General features: G+C 35.7%; 1 protein-coding gene and 1 non-coding gene across 8 annotated transcripts in view; both read right to left on the bottom strand.

Moving 5' to 3' along the window:
• COP1 (COP1 E3 ubiquitin ligase) overlaps nucleotides 1-23,484 on the bottom strand; it is a 268,166-nt gene that overhangs the window by 86,434 nt on the left and 158,248 nt on the right. For all 7 annotated transcript variants that reach the window (XM_060132901.1, XM_060132909.1, XM_060132916.1 and 4 more), the window contains 3 exons: nucleotides 20,227-20,335; nucleotides 19,760-19,841; nucleotides 2,675-2,791 (listed from right to left, as the gene is read on the bottom strand). In XM_060132901.1, coding sequence (XP_059988884.1) covers nucleotides 2,675-2,791; nucleotides 19,760-19,841; nucleotides 20,227-20,335 — 308 coding nt within the window. The remainder of the gene's footprint in view (nucleotides 1-2,674; nucleotides 2,792-19,759; nucleotides 19,842-20,226; nucleotides 20,336-23,484) is intronic.
• On the bottom strand, nucleotides 8,256-8,338 carry LOC132516612 (small nucleolar SNORD12/SNORD106). The gene has a single exon (XR_009539431.1). It is a non-coding gene; the product is annotated as a small nucleolar SNORD12/SNORD106 (small nucleolar RNA).

Raw genomic sequence — 23,484 nt, 5'->3', positions numbered from 1 at the left:
ATAAACCCACACACATATGGTCACCGTATCTTTGATAAAGGAGGGAAGAATATACAATGGAGAAGATACAGACTCTTCAATAAGTGGTGCTGGGAAAACTGGACAGCTACATGTAAAAGAATGAAATTAGAACACTCCCTAACACCATACACAAAAATAAATGCAAAATGGATTAGAGAACTAAAATGGATTAAAGACCTAAATGTAAGGCTAGACACTATAATCTCTTAGAGGAAAACATAGGCAGAACACTCTATGACATAAATCACAGCAAGATCCTTTTTGACCCACCTCCTAGAGAAATGAAAATAAAAACAAAAATAAACAAATGGGACCTAATGAAACTTAAAAGCTTTTGCACAGCAAAGGAATAACTAAACAAGATGAAAAGACAACTTTCAGAATGGGAGAAAATAGATGCAAATGAAGCAACTGACAAAGGACTAATCTCCAAAATTTAGAAGCGGCTCCTGCAGCTCAATATCATAAAAACAAACAACCCAATCCAAAGATGGGCAGAAGACCTAAACAGACATTTCTCCAAAGAAGATATACAGATTGCCAACAGACACTTGAAAGGACGCTCAACATCACTAACCATTAGAGAAATGCAAATCAAAACTACAATGAGGTAGCAACTCACAAAAGTCAGAATGGCCATCATCAAAAAATCCACAAACAATAAAGGTTGGAGAGCGTGTGGAGAAAAGGGAACCCTCTTGCACTGTTGGTGGGAATGTAAATTGATACAGCCACTATGAAGAACAGTACGGAGGTTCCTTAAAAAACTACAAATAGAACTACTATACAACACAGCAATCCCACTACTGGGAATATACCCTGAGAAAACCATAATTCAAAAAGAGTCATGTACCACAGTGTTCATTGCAGCTCTATTTACAATAGCCAGGACATGGAAGCAACCTAAGTGTCCATTGACAGATGAATGGATAAAGAAGATGTGGCACATAGATACAATGGAATATTACTCAGTCATAAGAAGAAACGAAACTGAGTCATTTGTCGTGAGGTGGATGGACCTAGAGTGTGTCATACAGAGTGAAGTAAGTCAGAAAGAGAAAAACAGTACCATATGCTAACACATATATATGGAATCTTAAAAAGAAAAAAAAAAAGAAGGTTATGAAGAACCTAGGAGCAGGAGAGGAATAAAGATGCAGACGTAGAGAATGGACTTGAGGACATGGACGGGGAGGGGGAAGGGTAAGCCCGGATGAAGTGAGAGAGTGGCATGGACTTATATACACTACCAAATGTAAAATAGATAGCTAGTGGGAAGCAGCCTCATAGCACAGGGAGATCAGCTCAGTGCTCTGTGACCACCTAGAGGGGTGGGATAGGGAGGGTGGGAGGGAGATGCAAGAGAGAGGAGATATGGGGATATATGTATACATATAGCTGATTCACTCTGTTATAAAGCAGAAACTAACACACCATTGTAAAGCAATTATACTCCAATAAAGATGTTAAAAAAGAAATAAAAACTCGTAACCAAAAAAAAAAATTGATGGCCATTGGTGAGTATGTTTATAATATTAAAAACTCAAAAAGCTACTCTAACTAAATCACTGATAAAATATTAATTAATAATAATAACTAAGTAATTATTAAGCATCATTTTCGAAGAGCTTTACAGACAGCATCTTCCTTTCATAATCGTCATAAGAGACCCAAAAGGCTATCTCTATTTTAAAGATAAGGAACTTGCGGAGAGAAGTTAATCAATTTGCCCAAAGTAACATTTCTAGTCAGAGACAAAACAGGGATTTAAATAAGGGAATAGTAGGTCCCAATGGAAAAGAGCAGCATGTGAGGGGGAAAAAAAAATCTATCTGCTAATGAAAAGAGAATTCTACCCACATATACATGTTCATCCATACCCTCCTGGAATTTAATTATGAAATTATGCCAGTATGCAAGTGAAATAAACAGTAAGTTGGAATAAGGAAAAGATGTTATGACAAATTAAGATTTAAATTTACCTTTTTACAAGGTAATATTGTGTTCATGATATGGTGCTAGATTATCTTTTTTTTTTTTTTTTTTTTTTTTTACTCAAGATTATCAATAAAAAAAGGAATCAAGAATCAAGGAGATTTAACAATGCTAAAGTTAAATTACAGTTGTTTACTGCTTTAGTAAACATTCAAGGTAGGAATTCAGATATAGAAGACAAAGGAATTATGAGTAAAAGTGACCATATAATTTATCTTCCAACCCATAACACTTTTGAGAATGAAAGAAAGCCCTATCAGTAATTATGATGGTAAGACAAATTGAAGGAATTATTAGGTTTCCTTTAATTAAAAAAAAAAAGGTTTCCTGTGTCTAAACAATACAGCTTCATTGTTTAAACATCATTATGACCTAAGTTTGTAAACAAATAAGCATTATTCATGCATGCAAAGACTCAGAGGAACAGCAACAAAAATAATCAACAAACCCATCTCTATGTATTAGACATGGGAGACAGAACACTGAAATTAAGGCACAGCAATTAATGAGTAAAAATGGCATACCACATAGTTCTAATTTAGAGTATAATAATGAAAACAAAGTTTAAACCTACAAAGAAAGTTATTCATTTTAAAACGTTCTTTTATCTTAGTCATGAAAACCAACAACAAAAGAAGACAAATCTTTCATTTCTTACCTGCACAGCCGAAAGCCAGATGGTATCTAGAAGAGGGGCTGAATTTAACACAGCACACGTTAGCCTTCGCCTCAATGCTTGCCACCGAGTTGTCTAGGTTGGTAGACCATAGCTTCACTAAGAGTAAGGAACAATAAAAATGAAAATAAACAATACATAGGCCAGTGCTTCTGTAACTGAGAAAGTCTGCTTATTGCTACAGCTGTCTTTTCATGCTAATCTAAGCATTTTGGTTTACTAGGATCAAAAATGTTTAACCTGAATGAACGAATAATAGAACAGTATATTTAAACCAACAGAACTTAGTTTCAAAGTCAGAAAATATTACATAATCAATATATCTCATAACTAAGGCATAAAAGACAGGTTAAAACAAAGCAATCTGAAATACATGTGTATTTGCCTTAGTATTCTTTAAATAGTGTTTGTGTGTGTGTGTGTGTGTGTGTGTGTGTGTGTGTGTGTGTGTATGAGTAAGGCAACTACATGGTTTATCGTCCAACCTATTACACTTTTGAGAACCTCACATACACACATACACACACATTTTCACATGTACGATATATATCAGATTGTATATATGATATAAACACAAATATCTTTTAAAGTACCTGGGAGCAGTTTTTATTTCATCTTTCAATTAAGAATTCCATGATTTTAAAATTTTACATGGGAACTTAGTTGTATGATTTAGTACGTCTAAAGTAACAGATGACAGAATTGCTTAGCTGAACTTTAAAATTTTGCTTTAATATTTGATATTTAGTCCATTCCAATGGTATATATTGAGATTTGTAAGGATTAGGGAGTGAAAAGCTGACTGATCAGAGCAGGTCAGATCTGAAAACAGAAGTATAAAAGTGAGATGTTATCTTGTGAGTTACCAGAGCAACCATATCATTTTTAAACAAAAATGTCTTAGTAGACACTAGAATACAAATAGACTTTCAAGATACAGGTTACGATCCTGGTTGCACATTAGGATTAATAACAAACATTAACAACAACAACAAAAGCCTTCCTAACCCATCATTCTATGGGTCCCAATGTCTCATCAGGACAGTGCCCAGATGGGGTCCAGGTATTGGTGGTTTTTTAAAAAGCTCTCCGGGGGCTTCCCTGGTAGCGCAATGGTTAAGAATCCACCTGCCAGTGCAGGGGACACGGGTTCAAGCCCTGGTCCAGGAAGATCTCACATGCCTCAGAGCAACTAAGCCTGTGTGCCACAACTATTGAGCCCAGGTGCCACAACTACTGAAGCCCGCGCACCTAGAGCCTGTGCTCCACAACAAGAGAAGCCAACGCAATGAGAAGCCTGCATACTGCAATGAAGACCCAACGCAGCCAAAAATAAATAAATTAATTTTTAAAAAAAAGCTTTCTGAGTGATTCTAATGTGTAAAGCAGAGTTGAAAACCAAAATATAGAGCTGGAGGCATAATAAAATTTTAGAATCTTTTTAGGATTATTAATACAGTGATCTTTAAATAGGAGTGAAAAACATAAAAATGGTTCCAACAACTACCACTTCTATGAATGTTATTTCATAAGAATAGAGACTTCCTCTGTGTGAACAGGATCATTTATCTTCTATGAATAGAATTTCACAAGAATAGAAAATTTCTTTAAATATGTGAAACCTCTGAATAAAAATTAATCATTAAAAAAAATTATTTAAAACCTGATGAATTGGGCTTCCCTGGTGGCGCAGTGGTTGAGAGTCTGCCTGCTGACGCAGGGGACACGGGTTTGTGCCCTGGTCCGGCAGGATCCCACATGCCGCGGAGCGGCTGGGCCCATGAGCCATGGCCGCTGAGCCTGCGCGTCCGGGGCCTGTGCTCCGCAACGGGAGAGGCCACAACAGTGAGAGGCCCGTGTACCGCAAAAAAAAAACCCAAAGAAAATACCTGATGAATCTATTAGCCTTCCCAGAGAAACATATGATACTCATTACTAAAATAAAAAAATAACAGTTTTAAATAGAAATGTTTGATTTGTTTCGTGTTATTTTCCAATAGGAATCGTGCTATTTCAGTCAACATACAATTGTTCAGGCAATTAAGATACACAATTCTGAGATGAGATGGCTAGCTGTAATTAAAAGTCTGCATGTCAAATAGTACTTATAGATTAGAATATCAAGTGGTAGGACTGTACTCTAACAGTGTGGCAAGCCAAAGTTAATCCACAACAAATATTTATGAAGCACCTACTAATCCCATAACCTCACTACTAATCACTAAGAACCTTTAAAAACAAGGATTATATATCAGTGTTTCATGACTATTAAATATGAGTAGTCATAAAAATGAACCAGAACTAACAGAACAACAGCTAACTTAGAAGTGAGGTCTTCTTTTTTATTTCAAAGTAATTTTCTCAATGGAGTAATCATTTACATTTTAAAAATAAGACATAATGGTAACCACCATGGTTATAATTTTCAACACATAAGATATTAGAATCTAATATAACTGTCTGAACTGTAAGGATACCTAAGGTTTAAAATACTATAAAGATACACTGAATATATAAAGCATAGAAAAGAAAAATGCACAAGGAATATAATACTGTTATTAAGTTATTAGTTATTAAAGAGAACAGGTATTGTGGATTAAATTGTTCTCCACAAAAAGATACGTTGAAGTCCTAACACTAGGTACCTATGAGTGTCAACTTATTTTGAAATAGGGTCTTTACAGATGTAATCAAGTTAAGATGAGGTCATACTGGAATAGGATGGGCCCTAAATCCAATGACTGATACCTTTATAAGGCGAGGGAGACTTGGCTACAGAGGCAAAGAGTGAAGAAGGCAATGTGCAGAGAGAGGCAGAAATTGGATGCAGCTACAAGTAAAAGAATGCCAAGGACTGCTACGTAACCACCAGAAGCTAGGAAGGCAGCAAGGACGGATTCTTCCCTAGAGTCTTCAGAGGGAGAATGGCCCTGCCAATACCTTACTCCGGGCTTCTAAGCCTGTAGTACTGTGAGAGAATAAATTTCTATTGTAGGAGCCAGGCATGTAGTGGTACGCTGCTATGGCAGCCCTAGGGAACTAATATAACAGATATGATGAAATAACATTAAAATCAACTTAATATCCTAAGATAACATCATAGGTCAAAAGGTAAAATAGTATAATCTTTTGGAGAAAGAAATCAATAAAAGTACCGGAAGAAAATGTCTAAGACTGGGAATTCCCTGGCGGCCCAGTGGTTAGGACTTGGCGCTCTCACCTCCAGGGGCCTGGGTTTGATCCCTGTTAAGAGGAACTAAGATCTGCAAGCTGCGTGGTGTGGCCAAAAAAAAAAAAAAATGTCTAAGACAAATATAAATGAGATGTTCTTCACAATAAGGAACTATGGTTCCTTTCTCTGTAAAAGTCTGATAGTAAGAATTTCTTTTAACTACAAAATTACAGTCTCAACATTTATTGTTAAAATTCCTTTTGGCAAGAAAAAACAAAGGCGAATTTAAAAGAAAATATCCTCAAGGTGAAGAGCTAAAGCAATTAAATCAAACAAAACACACTGCCCTTATTTAGTCTCCTGTGACACTCAGAAAAAAATCAAAATAGTGACTCCTAGGAAAATCATGTCAAAATGTAGGAGACTAAAAAAAGAAAAAACTTGTTCTGAGTACTATCTAGCTCCCTTTAGGAAATGAATTTTTTACTTATAACTGTTTTATTACAAGTTTGATTAATGTTAATAGGTAAAGAAAAATTTTTGTTTTTTTGTTTTTCTGGTTTTTTGAGTATCACCTGAATCTTAAGTCCCATTAAAAAGTCCTGAATTTAAAAAAATCCAACTACCCTAGAGGATTGGTGAGGTTTATCATCTACAAATCTTTAAAGTCTGGGTTAAACACTCCCTAAGTTCTTTTGTTCAAAATTATTTTTTCCAAAAACAGAACACATTACATATCTATAATAATGTCAGTACCAATTTCAATGTGCAGGATTTATGTTTCTGAGCTTTTCAGACTGGGTCCACTGTATATCTATTTGCACAAAGCTTCCTAAGAAAGAATTCATTATAAAAGATAAAGGAAACAGGCCCAGGAGTTTGACACAATAAGAAAGCCTGTCTTTAGTGAGAATGTGCAAGTATGAGTATGATTCATATCTGTTACTACTGAACCCACTTCTGAACTACTGTCTAGATCCTACAGAAAACAGAATGAATTAAAAGGGAGAATGCTGCTTCACCCAAAACTATCATAAACATCTATACTATTTGATAAGCCTAAAAAAGTGTAAAAGATTAAACACAAAGATGTGTACTTTGACAATGCTAATTATCAAACGTAAGTTTTTCTTTTAAACTTCATCAGAGAGAAAACAGGCCTTGTCACATTAGTTAGCTAGTGTTGCACAGCAAATTGCCCCAAAACTTAGCAACTTAAAACAACAAAATTTACTATGTCACATAGTTTCTGAGAATCAGGAATCTCCAAGCAGCTTGGCTGGGTGCTTTTGGCTCCCCGTGTCAAGGCTCAGAGGTCACAGTAAAGCTGAGCTGAAGAATTCGTTTCAAAGTTCACTCAACACAGCTCTTGGCGTGAGGATTCGGTTCCCCACCATTTGGGCTTATGATACAGCTAGCTTCTCCCAAACCAAGTGAATGGAAAGAGAATAATGAAGACAGATAAACTAATTTCAGAAGGGACATACCTTCATTTCTACAGTATTCTGCTATCATGCAGACTGGAGCAATGGGGAAGCAGGGGAACTAAACAAGTGTGGGAATAATAGAAACCAAAGATCACTGGGGTCCATCTGGGATGCTGGCCAACACAAGCCTTTTAATTTCTTTTGGATCCAGGAGATATTATACTTAGTAGAGTTATAACTTATGGGAATGTAACTGTTATCATAATGCTGTTTATTTATTATGTTGCAGTTCATTTTTTAGTCCTCTGATGATAAGAAGTGGAAGCATTTCATTCAGTATGAGTTAAGTAAAATTAATTTTTGAAATTTACCAAGATTTCAAATTCAGCACTTTTACATTAACATATACAACTATGAAAATTTGGAATAAATCAGGCTAAATTTAGGGTGTCCTAAAGCCTAAATTCTTTTTTTTTTTTTTTTTAAGCCTAAATTCTTAAAACTCATATGTGGAGGGGAAAAAAACCTTTAAAGAATGTGCTGGGCTTCCCTGGTGGCGCAGTGGTTGAGAGTCCGCCTGCCGATGCAGGGGACGGGTTCGTGCCCCGGTCTGGGAGGATCCCACATGCCGCGGAGCGGCTGGGCCCATGAGCCATGGCCGCTGAGCCTGCGCGTCCGGGGCCTGTGCTCCGCAACGGGAGGGGCCACAACAGTGAGAGGCCCGCGTACCGCAAAAAACAAACAAAAAAAGAATGTGCTTATTCTATTTCAAAAACAAGATTATTTATTGGATGACTCTTAGGTTATGTATTTTAAAAGGAAAATACATTTTCCCAAAAGAACTTATAAAATGGCACATGAAACTCTTTTCTGATTACCTTGCTAGGTACTGACAGTTCTTTAACATGCAAATATGTGCACATATAATTGGAAGTAAACTGTTTTTACTTTTATTTTTTAACTTTTTATCTTATAACTGGCTTAGAGAAGTTAGATCAACATGGTTGATCTGTCGGGGAAAAAAGTTCAGTCATCATTTATGAGGAATTAAACTATTGTTAAAATATACAGATCAGAAAAATATCATTTGTAAGGACTGAGTATTTAATTATGCAATGAAAAAATAACTTCCATTGTTAATAATGGTTAAAAATTGATCAAACAACAAATATAAAAAATGTTAAATGTTTTTGTGTAAAATACATTAAAAGTAATTTAAAAAATATTCTTACTATAAAATTATTATAAAGGCTATATTTTATAAGTAAAATCACCAGTCAAGGAGTGATAAATATATTTAAGAAACAGTAAATACAGGCATTCCTGTATAGAGGGTTTTGTTCCAGGCCACCACAATAAAGCAAGTACTGTAATTAAGGGAGTCACAAAATATTTGTTTTCCCAGTACATGTAAAATCCATGTTTATATTATACTGCAGTCTATTAAATGTGCAGTAGCGTTATATCTAAAAAAAAAAAATTTACACACCTTAATTAAAAAATATTTTATTGCTAAAAAATGGCAACCATCATCTGAGTCTTTTTTACTGGTAGACTGTTTTGCCTCTAAGTTGATGACTGTTGACTGATCAGAATGGTGGTTGCTGAAGGCTTGGGGTGGCTGCAGCAACTTCTTAAAGTAAGACAGCAGTGAAGTCTGCCCCATCTATTAACTCGTCCTTTCATGAACAATTTCTCTGTTTTCAATTGACTTTGCCCAGATTCATCAGAGGAATCACTATCTATGGCACATATAGCCTTACAAAATGTATTTCTTAAATAATAAGATTTGAAAGTTGAAATTACTCCTTGATCTATAGGCTGTAGAATGGATGTTGTATTAGCAGGCATGAAAACAACATTAATCTCATTGTCTCTCTCCATCAGAGGTCTTAGATGACCAGGAGCATTGTCAATGAGCAGTACTATTTTGAAAGGAATCTTTTTTTCTGAGCAGGAGGTCTCAACAGTGGGCTTATTAAAATATTCAGCAAACCATGTTGTAATCAGATGTGCTGTCATGAAGGCTTTGTTGTTCCATTTAAGGAGCACAGGCAGAGTGGATTTAGCATAATTCTTAAGGGCCCTACAATTTTCAAAATGGCAAATGAGCACTGGCTTCAATTTCAAGTTACCAGCTGCTTTAGCCCCAACAAGAGTCGGCCTGTCCTTTAAAGCTCTGAAACCAGGCACTGACTTCTCTAGTTATGGAAATCCTAGATGGCATCTTCTTTCAATATAATACTGTTTCATCTACATTGAAAATATGTTGTTTAGTGGAGCCACCTTCATTATCTTAGCTATATCTTCTGGATAATTTGCAACAGCTTTTTATTTATTTATTTATTTTAACATCTTTATTGGAGTATAATTGCTTTACAATGGTGTGTTAGTTTCTGCTTTATAACAAAGTGAATCAGTTATGCAACAGCTTCTAATCAGCACTTGCAGCTTCACCGTGCACTTTTATGTTGTAAAGACAGTTTCTTTCCTTAAACCACATGAGCCAACCTCTGCTAGCTTCAAACTTTTCTTCTGCAACTTCCTCACCTCTCTCAGCCTTCATAGAATTGAAGAGTTAGGGCCTTGCTCTGGATTAGGCTTTGGCTTAAGGGAATATTTGATCTTCTATCCAGACCACTAAAACTTTCTTCATATCAGCAATAAGGCTATTCCACTTTCTTATCATCCATGTGTTCACTGGAATAACACTTTTAATTTCCTTCAAGAACTTCTCCTTAGCATTCACAACTTGGCTAAGTGTTTGGTGCAAGAGGCCTAGCTTTCAGCCTATCTTGACTCTCAACATGTCTTCTTCACTAACCTTAATCATTTCTAGCTTTTGATTTAAAGTTAGATGTGTCACATGAAAAGATGCTCAACATCATAACTTATTATTAGAGAAATCAAAACAACAATGAAGTACCACCTCACAGTGGTCAAATGGCCATCATCAAAAAATCTACAAATAACAAATGCTGGAGAGGGTGTGGAGAAAAGGGAACTGTTGGTGGAAACTGTTGGTGGAAATGTAAGTTGGTGCAGACACTATGGAAAACAGTATAGAGGTTCCTCAAAAAACTAAATATAGAGTTGCCATATGATCCAGCAATCCCACTCCTGAGCATATATCTGGATGAAACTATAATTCAAAAAGATACATACACCCCTATGTTCAAAGCAGCAGTATTCACAATAGTCAAGACATGGATAAAATCTAAATGTCCATCAACAGAGGAATGGATAAAGAAAATGTGGTATATATATATATATATATATATATATATATATATACACACATACATACATACATACAATGGATTACTACTCAGCCATAAAAAAGAATGAAATAATGCCATTTGCAGCAACATGGATGGACCTAGAGATCATCATACTAAGCGAGGTGAGAAAGAGAAAGACAAATACCATATGACATCACTTATATGTGGAATCTAAAGTATGACACAAATGAATTTACCTACGAAACAGAAACAGACTCACAGACTTAGAGAACAGATTGGTGGTTGCCAAGGGGGAGGGGAATGGGAGAGGGATGGAGTTGGAGGTTGCGGTTAGCATATGTAAGCTATTATATATAGGATGGATAAACAATAAGGTCCTACTGTAGAGCACAGAGGACTATATTCAGTATAGTTAAACCATAATGGAAAAGAATGTGAAAAAAATGTATATATATGTATAACTGAATCACTTTGCTGCACAGCAGAAATTAACACAAACATTGTAAATCAACTATACTTCGATTTATAAAAAATAAATAAATAATAAAGTGAGATGTGCAACTCTTCTGTTCACTTGAACAATTAGAGGCCAACAGAGGGTCATTAACTGGCCTAATTTCAACATTGTTATGTCTCAGAGAATAGGGAGGCCTGAGGAGAAGGAGAGAGACAGAGGAACGGACAGGGGTGGAGCAATCAGAACACACACTACGTTTATCGATTAAGTTTGCCATCTTATATAGGTGCAGTGTGTGGCACTCCAAAACAATTACAATAGAAACACCAAAGATCACTGATAACAGATCACCATAACACATACAAAAACACTGAATAAGTTTGAAGTTTTGTGAGAATTACCAAAATGTGACAGAGAGACATGAAATGAGCAAAAGCTGTTGAAAAATGGCGCCAATAGACTTGCTCTATACAGGGTTACCATAAACCCTCAATTTGTAATAAACATAGTATCAGCAAGGTGCAATAAAACGAGGTATGTCTGTAACACTTCTGAGAAAGGCTTAAATGCACTTGGGAATGTTAGTACCAACCAAGACAGAGTAATCTGTCAGTCTCTCTCACTGTGAGTTTACTCTGGACAATTATCAAGAAAACAGAAAGTGACTCTCTGAGGAATGTGAATAATAAGGAAAACCAGTCATGCGGGGGAGGAAATTCAAGACTTAGGAAGTGACCAACATGGAGGTGAGAATACTGTTTTGCTCCTCCCTCTATTCTCCCACAGAGAGGCAAAGTCAGTACCTCAATCAGCAAAAACTAAGGAAAATCCCTGTGTATCTGGCCATAAGACTAATAAAAGGGGTTCTTGCAAGCCAGAGGTTTGGGAGTAATTTTCATTGTTTTTCTTTTGTTTCATCCTTTTTCTCTTTCAACTCTTCCCCAAGGGAGGGCTTTAGTCACAGAGCTGCATCAGCATGGGAAGCTAATGCACCAAGAGAAACTCCATCTCCACGGCCACAAAAAGGACTAACTCCTCTGTACAGAAAACCCTACTTTCTGGAGAAACCCTCAGTAAAAAAGACTCTGGGGGATGAAGAGTGTGCAGGAGAAACTTCAAAAAGAAAGCACTGGAAAAGGAGATCCCATACTTCTGTGTATGAACAGCATAAGGCTTATAGTTACTTCTGAGTTCTATGTGCAAGATGGACACAAAGTAGAATGGCAAAGGCTATGAGCATTGAACTACGTTTGAAAAGACCTACTAATTTCCAGATTAACCTCTGACTGGCATATGCATCAGACAAACCAATGGAGCACAGCAAAGGCTTTGAAAACTGACCTGACAGTAAAACAAGCACTCACATAGGCACGATAGAACTCACAGTCAAAATCTAAACCAACTGGTTACCCGATTTAAAAAAACAAAACACAGCACTCTCCAGAAAATCTGCACAGTACCCAGAGTTGTACAAAATAATATTCAAAATGCTTAACATATAACCTCAAAATAACTCAACATACAAAAATCCAGGAAAATGTGAAGAATTTTCAAAGGAAGATGCAATCAACAGAGCAATGCTATAAAACAGATGTTAAAGCAACTATTGTAACTATGTTCCATGGGGTAAAAGTAATAAACGTTTAAAATTAATGGAAAGAGAGATGTATTCAGAGAGATATGGAAACTGTGAAAAAGAACAAAATAGAAAATTTTAAAACAATTACAGTAATTTACATAAAAGATTCACTGAGGTAAATTCATAGCAAAAGGGAGATGGACACATAAAAGTTAGTGAACGAGAAGACAGAAGACAAATTACTCAATCTGAAGAAAGGAAAAAATATTGACAAGAAAAGGACAGAGTCTCAGGGACCTATAAGACAAAATAAAAAGGTTTAACATTCATGCAGTTGGAATCCCAAAGGAGAAAAGAATGAAATTACTGGTTTGATGAATATCTAACAAAGCAGTTTCAGAAGAAAGAATATCAATAGGGATGAAGAGTGACACTAAATACTGATAAAAGGGTCAGTTCACCAAGAAAATATAAGATTTCTAAATGTTCCTGACCCTAACAATAGAACTTCCCCCCAAAATGAGGCAAAACACCCTCCTCCCCAAGATAACTGAAAAGAGAAATAAAACTAGATTTCAACACTCCTGTTTCATAATTAATAAAACAAGGAGACCAAAAAAGGGGGGAAATAGAAAACCAAAAAAAATATTATCAACAAGATTGATCTGACACTTATAGAACACTCCATCAAACAGCAGAGTATAGATTTTTTCGATGCACTTGGAATATTTACCAGGGTAGACTGTATTCTGGGCCACAAATCATAACAAATTTAAAAGGATTAAAATTATATAAAAATATGTTCTGTAATTTTAAAAGAATTAAGCTATAAATCCATAACAGTAAGAGCTCTGACATTTTTTAAAAAGATGGAAAATGTTAAAATATTTTAAAATAATTCTTAGCCAAGCAAGACAATCACAAGAGATATTAGATGTAATTTTATTTATTTATTTTTATATTATTTATTTATTTACTTTTTTGGCTGTGCCACGTGGCATGTGGTTCTCTGACCAAGGATCAAACCTGTGCCCCCTGCAGTGGAAGCACGGAGTCTTAACCACTGGACCACTGGGGAAGTCACAGATGTAATCTTAAATTGAATGAAAAACACATTATATGAAAATCTGTGGGATCAGCTAAAGTAGTGCTTAAAGGGAAATGTATAACAAAAAATATTTATATTAGAAAAGATAAATGCTCAAATCAATGACATAAACTTCAACTGTAACAACCTAGAAAAAGAAGAAATTAAACCCAAAGCAAGAAGAAAAAATTAATGGACAAACATCAATGAAACTGAAAAGAGAAAACCCAATAAAATCAGATATTTGAAAAGATCAATAAGATTGATAAACCTAACATCACACTGATCTAAGTACATAAGTAATAAAAAAAGAAAGGACACAAAATACCAATTCCTGAAAGATACAAACTATCAAAACTCGCTCAAAAAGAAATAGATGAATTGAACAGTTCTAAATCTACTGAAGAAATTAAGTTCTTAGTTAAAACCTTCAAACAAAGAAAACTCCAGGACAGAAAGCTTCAATAACAAATTCTACCAAACATTTAAGAGTAAAACAGTAACAATTCTAAATAATCACTTCCCTCCACCCACCCCACCCAGGGGTACACACACAGAAAAAGGAAAATCATTTTAGGAGGCCAGCATTATCCTGATACAAAAAGACATTACAAGCATAGAAAAAATAACCCTCATAAACATAGATGTAAAAATTCCCCCCCCAAAAATTAGCAAATCAAATCTAACAATATAGAAAAGACAGATAATACATCATGACCAAGATGAGGTTTTTCCTGGAAATGTAAGGCTACCTCAAGATTTGAAAACAGATCATTACAGGGCTTCCCTGGTGGCGCAGTGGTTAAGAATCTGCCTGCCAATACAGGGGAAACGGATTTGAGCTCTGGTCCAGGAAGATCCCACATGCAGCGGAGCAACTAAGCCCGTGCGCCACAACTACTGAGCCTGCGCTCTAGAGGCTGCGAGCCATAACTACTGAGCCCACGAGCCACAGCTACTGAAGCCCGCGTGCCTAGAGCCCGTTCTCTGCAACAAGAGAAGCCACTGCAATGAAAACCCTGCACACTGCAATGAAGAGTAGCCCTCCTTTGCCGCAACTAGAGAAAGCCCGCGCACAGCAACAAAGACCCAACACAGTCAAAATAAATAAAATAAAATTAATTAATTAAAAAAAACCAGATCATTATAGTTCATGATACTGAAAAACAATAGAATCATCTCAATAGATACAGAAAAAGCATGACAAAATTCAACATCCATTCATGATAAAAAATTCTCAGCAAACTAGAACAGAACTTCCTTAACTTGACACAAAAAAATGCCTAATGCAAAACCTAAATCTAACATCATATTGATGATGAAAGACTATAAGCTTTCCGCATAAGATCAGGAACAAGGCAAGGATATTTGCTGTCACCACTCTTGTTCTGGAAGTTCCTGCAAGTACAATAAAGCAAGCAAAAAAAAGAGAAAGGCACACATGTTGAAAATGAAAAGGTATTAATGTTTCTGTTTGCCAACATGATTGGCCCAAGGAATCGCCACACATACTCTCTTAAAAGTAAAGAGTGCAGTCAAAAGTGAGAGAGTGGCATGGACATATATACGCTACCAAACGTAAAATAGATAGCTAGTGGGAAGCAGCCACATAGCACAGGGAGATCACCTCGGTGCTTTGTGACCACCTAGAGGGGTGGGAGAGGGGGGTTGGGAGGGAGGGAGATGCAGAGGGAAGAGATATGGGAACATATGTATATGTATATGTATAACTGATTCACTTTGTTATAAAGCAGAAACTAACACACCATTGTAAAGCAATTATACTCCAATAAAGATGTAAAAAAAAAAAAAGTAAAGAGTGCTTCAGCAAGGTTGTTGAAATGTAATTTATATTTAAAAAATCAATTGTTTTTCTATAAACTAGTAAAAAATGAATGGATATTAATATTTTAAATACCATTTTCAATAGCACCAAATATTAAACTATTTAGTTGTAATAATGTGCAAGATCTGCATTCAAAAACTATAAAACAATAAAACTATGATAAGAGAAATCCAGAAAGGACTAAATATGAAGAGATAAACCACGTTCATGGAATGGAAGTCTCAATGCATTAAGATATCAATTCATCCCATATTAATCTATAGATTCAATACTATCTCAATCAAAATTCCAGCAGGATTTTCTGTAGGTACTGGCAACTTGATTCTAAACTGTTTATGGGAAAGCAGAGAAAGTAAAGAGCTAAAATCATTTTCAAGAACAAAGATGAAGGATTCACACTAAATGATTTCAAGACTTAAGCTACAAATCAAGACAATGTGGTATAGTAAAAGAAGAAATACACAGATTAATGTAGAATCTAAAAAATGTCACACCCTTCTATCAGAAATGGACAGATACAGCAAGCAGAAAATCAGTAAGGACACAGTTGAACTCAACAGAACCATAAATCAACTGAATATAATTGATATCTACATATTACTTTATCCAACAACAGTGGGATACACATTCTTCTCAAAGTCACATGCAACATTCATCCATTCTGAGCCATAAAACACACCTTAACAAATTTAAAAGAATGGAAATCATACAGTGTATTTCTTAGACCACAATGGAATTATACTTGGAGATCAAACAACATGCTTCTAAGTAATACATAAGTCAAATAAAAAACCTCAAGCGAAATTTAAGAATATTTTGAACTAAATGAGAATGAAGATATAACTTATCAAAATCTGTGGGATGCAGCACTCAGAGGAAAATTTATAGCACTGAATGCACATATTAAGCAAAGAAAAAAGATGCAAAATCAATAATCTGAGCTTCCAATTTAGGAAACTAGAAATAGAAGTGCAAATTAAATCTAAAGTAAGCAGAAGGGAAGTAATAAAAATTAGAGCAAAAGTCAATAAATTAAAATCAGGAAGTCAATAGAGAAAACCAATGAAACCAAAAGCTGGTTTGAAAAGATCAATTAAATCGATAAGCCTCAATGCAATCTGTAACAAAATCTCAATGAAATTTTTTTTTGCAGAAATAGAATGAAATCCATCCTAAGATTTATGTGGAATCTTAATAGATCTAAAATAGCCGAAACAATCTTGAAAAAGAAGAAAAAATAATGGAAGACTCACTTCCTGATTTCAAAACAAAGCTACAGTAATCAAAACAGTATGGTAGTGGCATAATGACCAATATATAGACCAGTGGAAAAGAACAGAGTCCAAAAATAAGCCCTCAGAGATATGATAAAATGATTTTTAACTAGGGTGCTAAGACTTTTCAATGGAGAAAGGACAATCTTTTCAACAAGTGGTTCTGGGAAAACTGGATATTCACATGTAAAAAATGAAGTCAGACCCTTACTTTACACCATATACAAAAGTGAACTCAAAATGGATCAAAGCCACAAATGTAAGAGCTAAAACCATAAAACTGTTAGACGGAAAAATAGGCCATAAGCTTTATTACATTGGATTTGGCAATGACTTCTTGAATATGACACGAAAGGCACAGGCAACAAAAGAAAAAAATAGGCAATTTGGAATTCATCAATATGAAAAAATTGTGTGCATCAAAGCACATATTAATAAATCATATATAATGGATATTTGATAATCATGATAAGGGATTAATATTCAGAATACATAGAGAACTCCAAAACTCAATAACAACAAAACCCAATTAAAAAATTGGCATAGGACCTGAATAAACCTTTCTCCTCAGAAGATATACAAATGGCTAATAAGCACATGAAAAAATGTTCAACATCACTATCACTGGGGAAATGCCAGCAAAGCAAAACCACAGTAAGATACCACTTCATACCCATTAAAATCATTATTAAAAAAAAAAGGAAAAATAAAAGAACAGGTATTGGCAAGGATGTGGAGAAATGGAAATAGTTGGGTACTGTTGGTGGGAATATAAAATGGTGCAGCCATTGTGGGAAACAGAATGGCAGTTCCTAAAAAAATTAAGTATGTATCATATGATCCAGCAATTCCATTTCTGAGTATATACCCAGAAGAACTTAAAGCAGGGATATGAAGAGATATTTTGCCATTCATGTTCATAGCAGCATTATTCACAATAGCCAGAAAGGGGAAGCAACCAAGTGTCTATCCATCAACGAATGAAACAAAATGTGGTATATTCATACAATAGATTATTTTTTGGTCTTATAAAAGAACAAAATTCTAACACATGCTACAACATGGATGAACCTAAAAGACATTATGCTAAGTGAAATAAACCAGTCACAAGAAACAGAAATTAGAAAGGTGATTGCCAGGGGCTGGTGAAGGGGGAATGGGGAGTTACTGTTTCAGTAAAACAGAAACAGCTTCTGACACAGAGTTTCAGGTTTGCAATACGAAAAAGGTTCTATGGATTGACAGTGGTGAAGGATGCACAACAATGTGAAGGTACTTAATGCCATTGAGCAGTATACTTTAAAATGGTTAAAATGGTTTATTTTATGTGTATCTTAATACAATTTAAAATCAAGGGACTTCCCTTGTGGTGCAGTGGTTAAGAACCTGCCTGCCAATGCAGGGGACACGGGTTCAATCCCTGCTCTGGGAAGATCCCACATGCCGCGGAGCAACTAACCCCGTGTGCCACAACTACTGAGACCACGTGCCACAACTACTGAAGCCCATGCGCCTAGAGTCCATGCTCCGCAAGAAGAGAAGCCACTGCAATGAGAAGCACATGCACCGCAAAGAAGAGTAGCCCCCGCTTGCCACAACGAAGATCCAATGCAGCCAAAAATAAATTTAAAAAAATAAAATCAGTAAGTAATTAAAAAAAAAATCTCTTCCTACTTAAATTGCTCTTCCTACTTAAGTTACTTCTATTTTCCTGAGGAAGTACACAAGTATTCTCAATAAAGGCTACCCCACTACATTATTTTTAAAAAAAAAAGTTTAATTAATGTAGCTTTGTATTCCAACATAAAAATGTCAATTGTAGCACAATTCTCTAAATAATTCAGAAATTCGAAGATAATTTCTTAAAGCAATTGCGAAGCGAAGTATTACAATCTATATATACTGTGGGTAAAAAACTTGCTACTTTCTGATCTAAAACTTTTTTGGGGTCAAGCCAGTCATGTCATTTCCCTTTTACAGAATAGGACAGCTCTATCATTGTGAAATAAAGTTTTCAATGGTAGAGCCACCCTTGCCTATCTATCCACTAGTCTGCAAGTTACATGTTGAAAAGAAGGAAAGGGCAAAGAAATTAAGGCTATTAAGATAAAGGAAACCTGTTAACAGGGCTTTATAAATATAATGATGAGAAGAACCAGGCCAAAACAAGACAGTAAGGTTAACAGAAAAGAATGAATAGTAAAGATGGATATACCAAAATAAAAAAAAAAAAATAGAAGAGAGGTAAATTAAATTGGCAGAAAGAGGGCTTCCCTGGTGGAGCAGTGGTTAAGAATCCGCCTGCCAATGCAGGGGACACGGATTTGAGCCTTGGTCCAGGAAGATCCCACATGCCATGGAGCAACTAAGCCCATGCACCACAACTACTGAGCCTGCGCTCTAGAGCCCGCAAGCCACAACTACTGAGCCCATGTGCCACAACTAATGAAGCCCGCGCGTCTAGAGCCCGTGCTCTGCAACAAGAGAAGCTATGACAATGAGAAGCCCGTGCACCACAACGAAGAGTAGCCCCCGCTCACCACAACTAGAGAAAGCCCACACACAGCAACGAAGACCCAACACAGCCAAAAATAAATAAATAAATTTATATTTTAAAAAAAAATTGGCAGAAAGAGATGTAGAATTTTTGCCTTGAAACATGATAAACTTCATTAAAAGATTTTGGTATGCAGTCAGAATTTAATATAATTCAAAATACAGAGATGTCTGAAGTTCATTTCATGGTATATATAAAGGAACTGGTTATAAAAATGTCACAGTGTGGCATGAACCCAGAAAACATTATCATAATGAAGATGCAGCATATTCATTTTTCTTTCACTCCAAGAAATATAGATTTTTGTGCTTAGTAGATTATGTTTAGAATAATCAGTAATCACAAAGGATTGTTATGAGTTTCAATAAATATCTGCATCTCTGTCAGTAAAAGGAATTAAGTTGGGGGAGGGAACTCAAATAGTACCTTTTGCATCATCAGAACCCGAAGCCAAGAGTTTAGGATCCATCAAATTAAAGTCAACACTCCAACACCTTTTCTCATGCTCCTGGATGGAGAAGGAAGACAAAGTAGTCTCAAACAGAATATAGATCTTAAAATAAATAAAGCAAAACAAACAAACTTGATACCAATTTATCACTATGGTGGGAGGGAAAAGAACTGGTTATGAAAACAAATGAGATGCAAAGTAGTTCCTAAACTTTTTATATACACATTTACAAAATTACTGCTTTTGGAAATTCATTTGATACATTCTACAAATGCAAGAAGTCTGAAGAGATGCTTCAGAGAAACATCTCTTTGGAATTACATAGGTATAGAAAATGCTAAATAATGACTTTAAATTTGTAACTATAAAACACATGAAGCTCTACAATTATTAAAAAGTGAAAATGTGATACTTAAAACAAGTAACTAGTAACCTTATTTACCTGATAGACCTTTGACCTCTGTCCTGTGAATCCATCCCATAGGATGACGGTGCCTTCATAATCACTGCTGGCTAACAGGTTCTTATGGTAACTACTCCAACTGATACAGCTGAAAGAAAGGAATACTGTTAAGCCTCATTTTACAAAAAAATAAATAACAATGGGTACAAAGAATTTTGATGTGTTCAGAAAGATTAGAACCCTTTCAAAATGGTTTACATGAGTTCACAATCATTATTCTGCCCACAATACATCTGGGAAGAAAGGTATCAAATAATTCCCAGATTTTTCAACTGAAACTACCAAGTTATGACCTGTAACCACTTTTCATGCTCGTCACGAGCTTGAAGATGGATATGATGAGCCTAAAGTTGCTACTGGCCATCCTTGATACATGAGAAAAGCACGTCTGTAAGTGAAGATAATAGAGGCCAAGGGGGCAATAACATGCCATGGCAGAATGACAGACCTAATCAGACTATTTAGGCCCCTGGATCCAGCTGTGCCCAATCATATAAACCAATAAACTGGTTTGAATTGGATTTCTGTATTTACACCCAAATCTTAACTAATGTAAGTGTATGACTGAAATTTCAATTAAATGCATTTAACAGTTAGAATTAAATAAACTTTTAACATTTATGGTTTCAGCTATTCTCAAATGTTTCAAAACTGAGAATGCGACATCTAAAAATACACTCTTTTGGTTAGACACATATGCACATCATGCATACAGTAAAGCTAATGTATATTATAGAAAAAAGTCACCTAGAAAGCAAAGCAATTAACCTAGGTGATTTCCAAGCATTTGAACACAAAGCTTTTTTGTTCTCTACTAGTTGCATTCATGCTAAATTTTAGGGGTTGGAAGAGTTCATTTGCAACTTTAAGTATACTTGTTAGAATTTCTGGGAGAAATTATATGAAACAGTTAAGAGCCTTGGATTTAGATAGACCTGAGCTTAAATTCCAGATCTGCAACTTACTAGCTGCGGCTTTGGGTAATTTAGTTCACTTTCACAATTGGTGTGCTCCAAATTGGTTTTAGGCAAGCTTACATATTGATCCTTTCAGCCCCAAGCCCATAGTTTCCAGCCTTGAACTGTTTCCTTCTCTTTATTCCAAGATGCATAGAGTACTGCCATAATTTTTACATATGTCAAGACAGAAAAGGTAAACCCTCTAATCCATATTTTCATTATAGTAACATTTACTTGATGTGGGCCAAGTACTGTGCTGAGTGCATTATGTGGATTTACTTAAAGTACAATCCTATGAAATACATATTAGTATTAGAGCCCCTATTTTATAAATGAGTAGCATGAAATGGTTAGAAGCACAGATTCTGGAACCAAACTACTTCTGTTTGAATCCTGGCTCCTCCAGAGAATAGCTGTGCAATCTTAAGCAAGTTAATGAACCTTTTTGTGCTTCAGCTTCCTTGTGTATAAAATGGGGCAACAACGGTCAGCTTAAGACAAAGCACTTAGGACAATGCCTGCCACATTAGATTTCAATAAAGTTATGTCTTACTCACGTTGTATTCTTTTCACTTAGGAATAAAGTATATAAACTAATAACTATAACAGATTCTCAATCATGAGCACCACTGATGAATGAGCACTATCAGCCTACCATTTTTATGAACGAATTAGAAAACAAAAAAGAAAGCTATAACAAATAAAGACTACAATACTTGCTACATTATTAACATTATTAAAATGAGTACATATACACACTGACTATATGTGTCATTCATCCAGATAAAAAAGGTACAAAGATGACTGGAAAATGTTGAAAGTTCTAAATAAATTTATTATTAAGTGATTTCCTTACATCACTCCCTTTTAAGCCAGTGCCTATGAAAACAGGGAAGCTTGTTTTAAAAATACAGATTCTAGGATTCCTCCAAGATTTGGGGGTGGGGCATGGGGCGGGGGTGGAGATCAGAAGTAGGGTCCAGTTTCTGCAGCCTTAACAGTACTCAGGGTTTAAAAAGCACTAATTATGAACTCTAATCCCTAATACATGAAACTTAAATACTATGCCCTCATGAAAAGAAGCAAAATGTTCTTCTGAAAAGAATTCTTAAAACTGTAAACAATTATAATGTTTAGATATACGCATGCTAGAGGAAAAATTCTTAACTCTGAGACACTATTCATTGGGCTACGGGCAGAAGACCTAAATAGACATTTCTCCAAAGAAGATATACAGATTGCCAACAAACACATGAAAGAATGTTCAACATCATTAATCATTAGAGAAATGCAAATCAAAACTACAATGAGATATCATCTCACACCGGTCAGAATGGCCATCATCAAAAAATCTAGAAATAAATGCTGGAGAGGGTGTGGAGAAAAGGGAACCCTTCTGAACTGTTGGTGGGAATATAAATTGATACAGCCACTATGGAGAACAGTATGGAGTTTCCTTAAAAAACTACAAATAGACCTACCATACGACCCAGCAATCCCACTACTGGGCATATACCCTGAAAAACCATAATTCAAAAAGAGTCATGTACCAAAATGTTCATTGCAGCTCTATTTACAATAGCCAGGACATGGAAGCAACCTAAGTGTCCATCATCGGATGAATGGGTAAAGATGTGGCACATATATACAATGGAATATTACTCAGCCATAAAAAGAAATGAAATTGAGATATCTGTAGTGAGGTGGGTGGACCTAGAGTCCGTCATACAGAGTGAAGTAAGTCAGAAAGACAAAAACAAATACCGTATGCTAACACATATATATGTAACCTAAGGAATAATAAAAAAAAGGTCACGAAGAACCTAGGGGTAGGACGGGAATAAAGACACAGACCTACTAGAGAACAGACTTGAGGATATGGGGAGTGGGAAGGGTAAGCTGTGACAAAGTGGGAGAGTGGCATGGACATATATACACTACCAAACGTAAAATAGATAGCTAGTGGGAAGCAGCCACATAGCACAGGGAAATAGCTAGGTGGCTTGTGACCACCTAGAGGGGTGGGATAGGGAGGGTGGGAGGGAGGGAGACACAAGAGGGAAGAGATATGGGAACATATGTATATGTATAACTGATTCACTGTGTTATAAAGCAGAAACTAACACACCAGTGTAAAGCAATTATACTCCAATAAAGATGTTAAAAAAAAATACCCCATGAAAGGCCATCTACAATAAAGACCTTTATTTGATTAAGTGAAAGAAAGAGGATTTTCATCTGGCAAACAGAAAAACACTAACTACTAACCCCCACAGGG

The sequence above is a fragment of the Lagenorhynchus albirostris genome, chromosome 2 (genome assembly GCF_949774975.1).
Source record: "Lagenorhynchus albirostris chromosome 2, mLagAlb1.1, whole genome shotgun sequence".
NCBI classification, from domain to species: Eukaryota; Metazoa; Chordata; class Mammalia; order Artiodactyla; family Delphinidae; genus Lagenorhynchus; species Lagenorhynchus albirostris.
The sequence above is the reverse complement of the archived record's forward strand: the minus strand, read 5'-3'. Positions and strand labels throughout refer to the sequence as shown.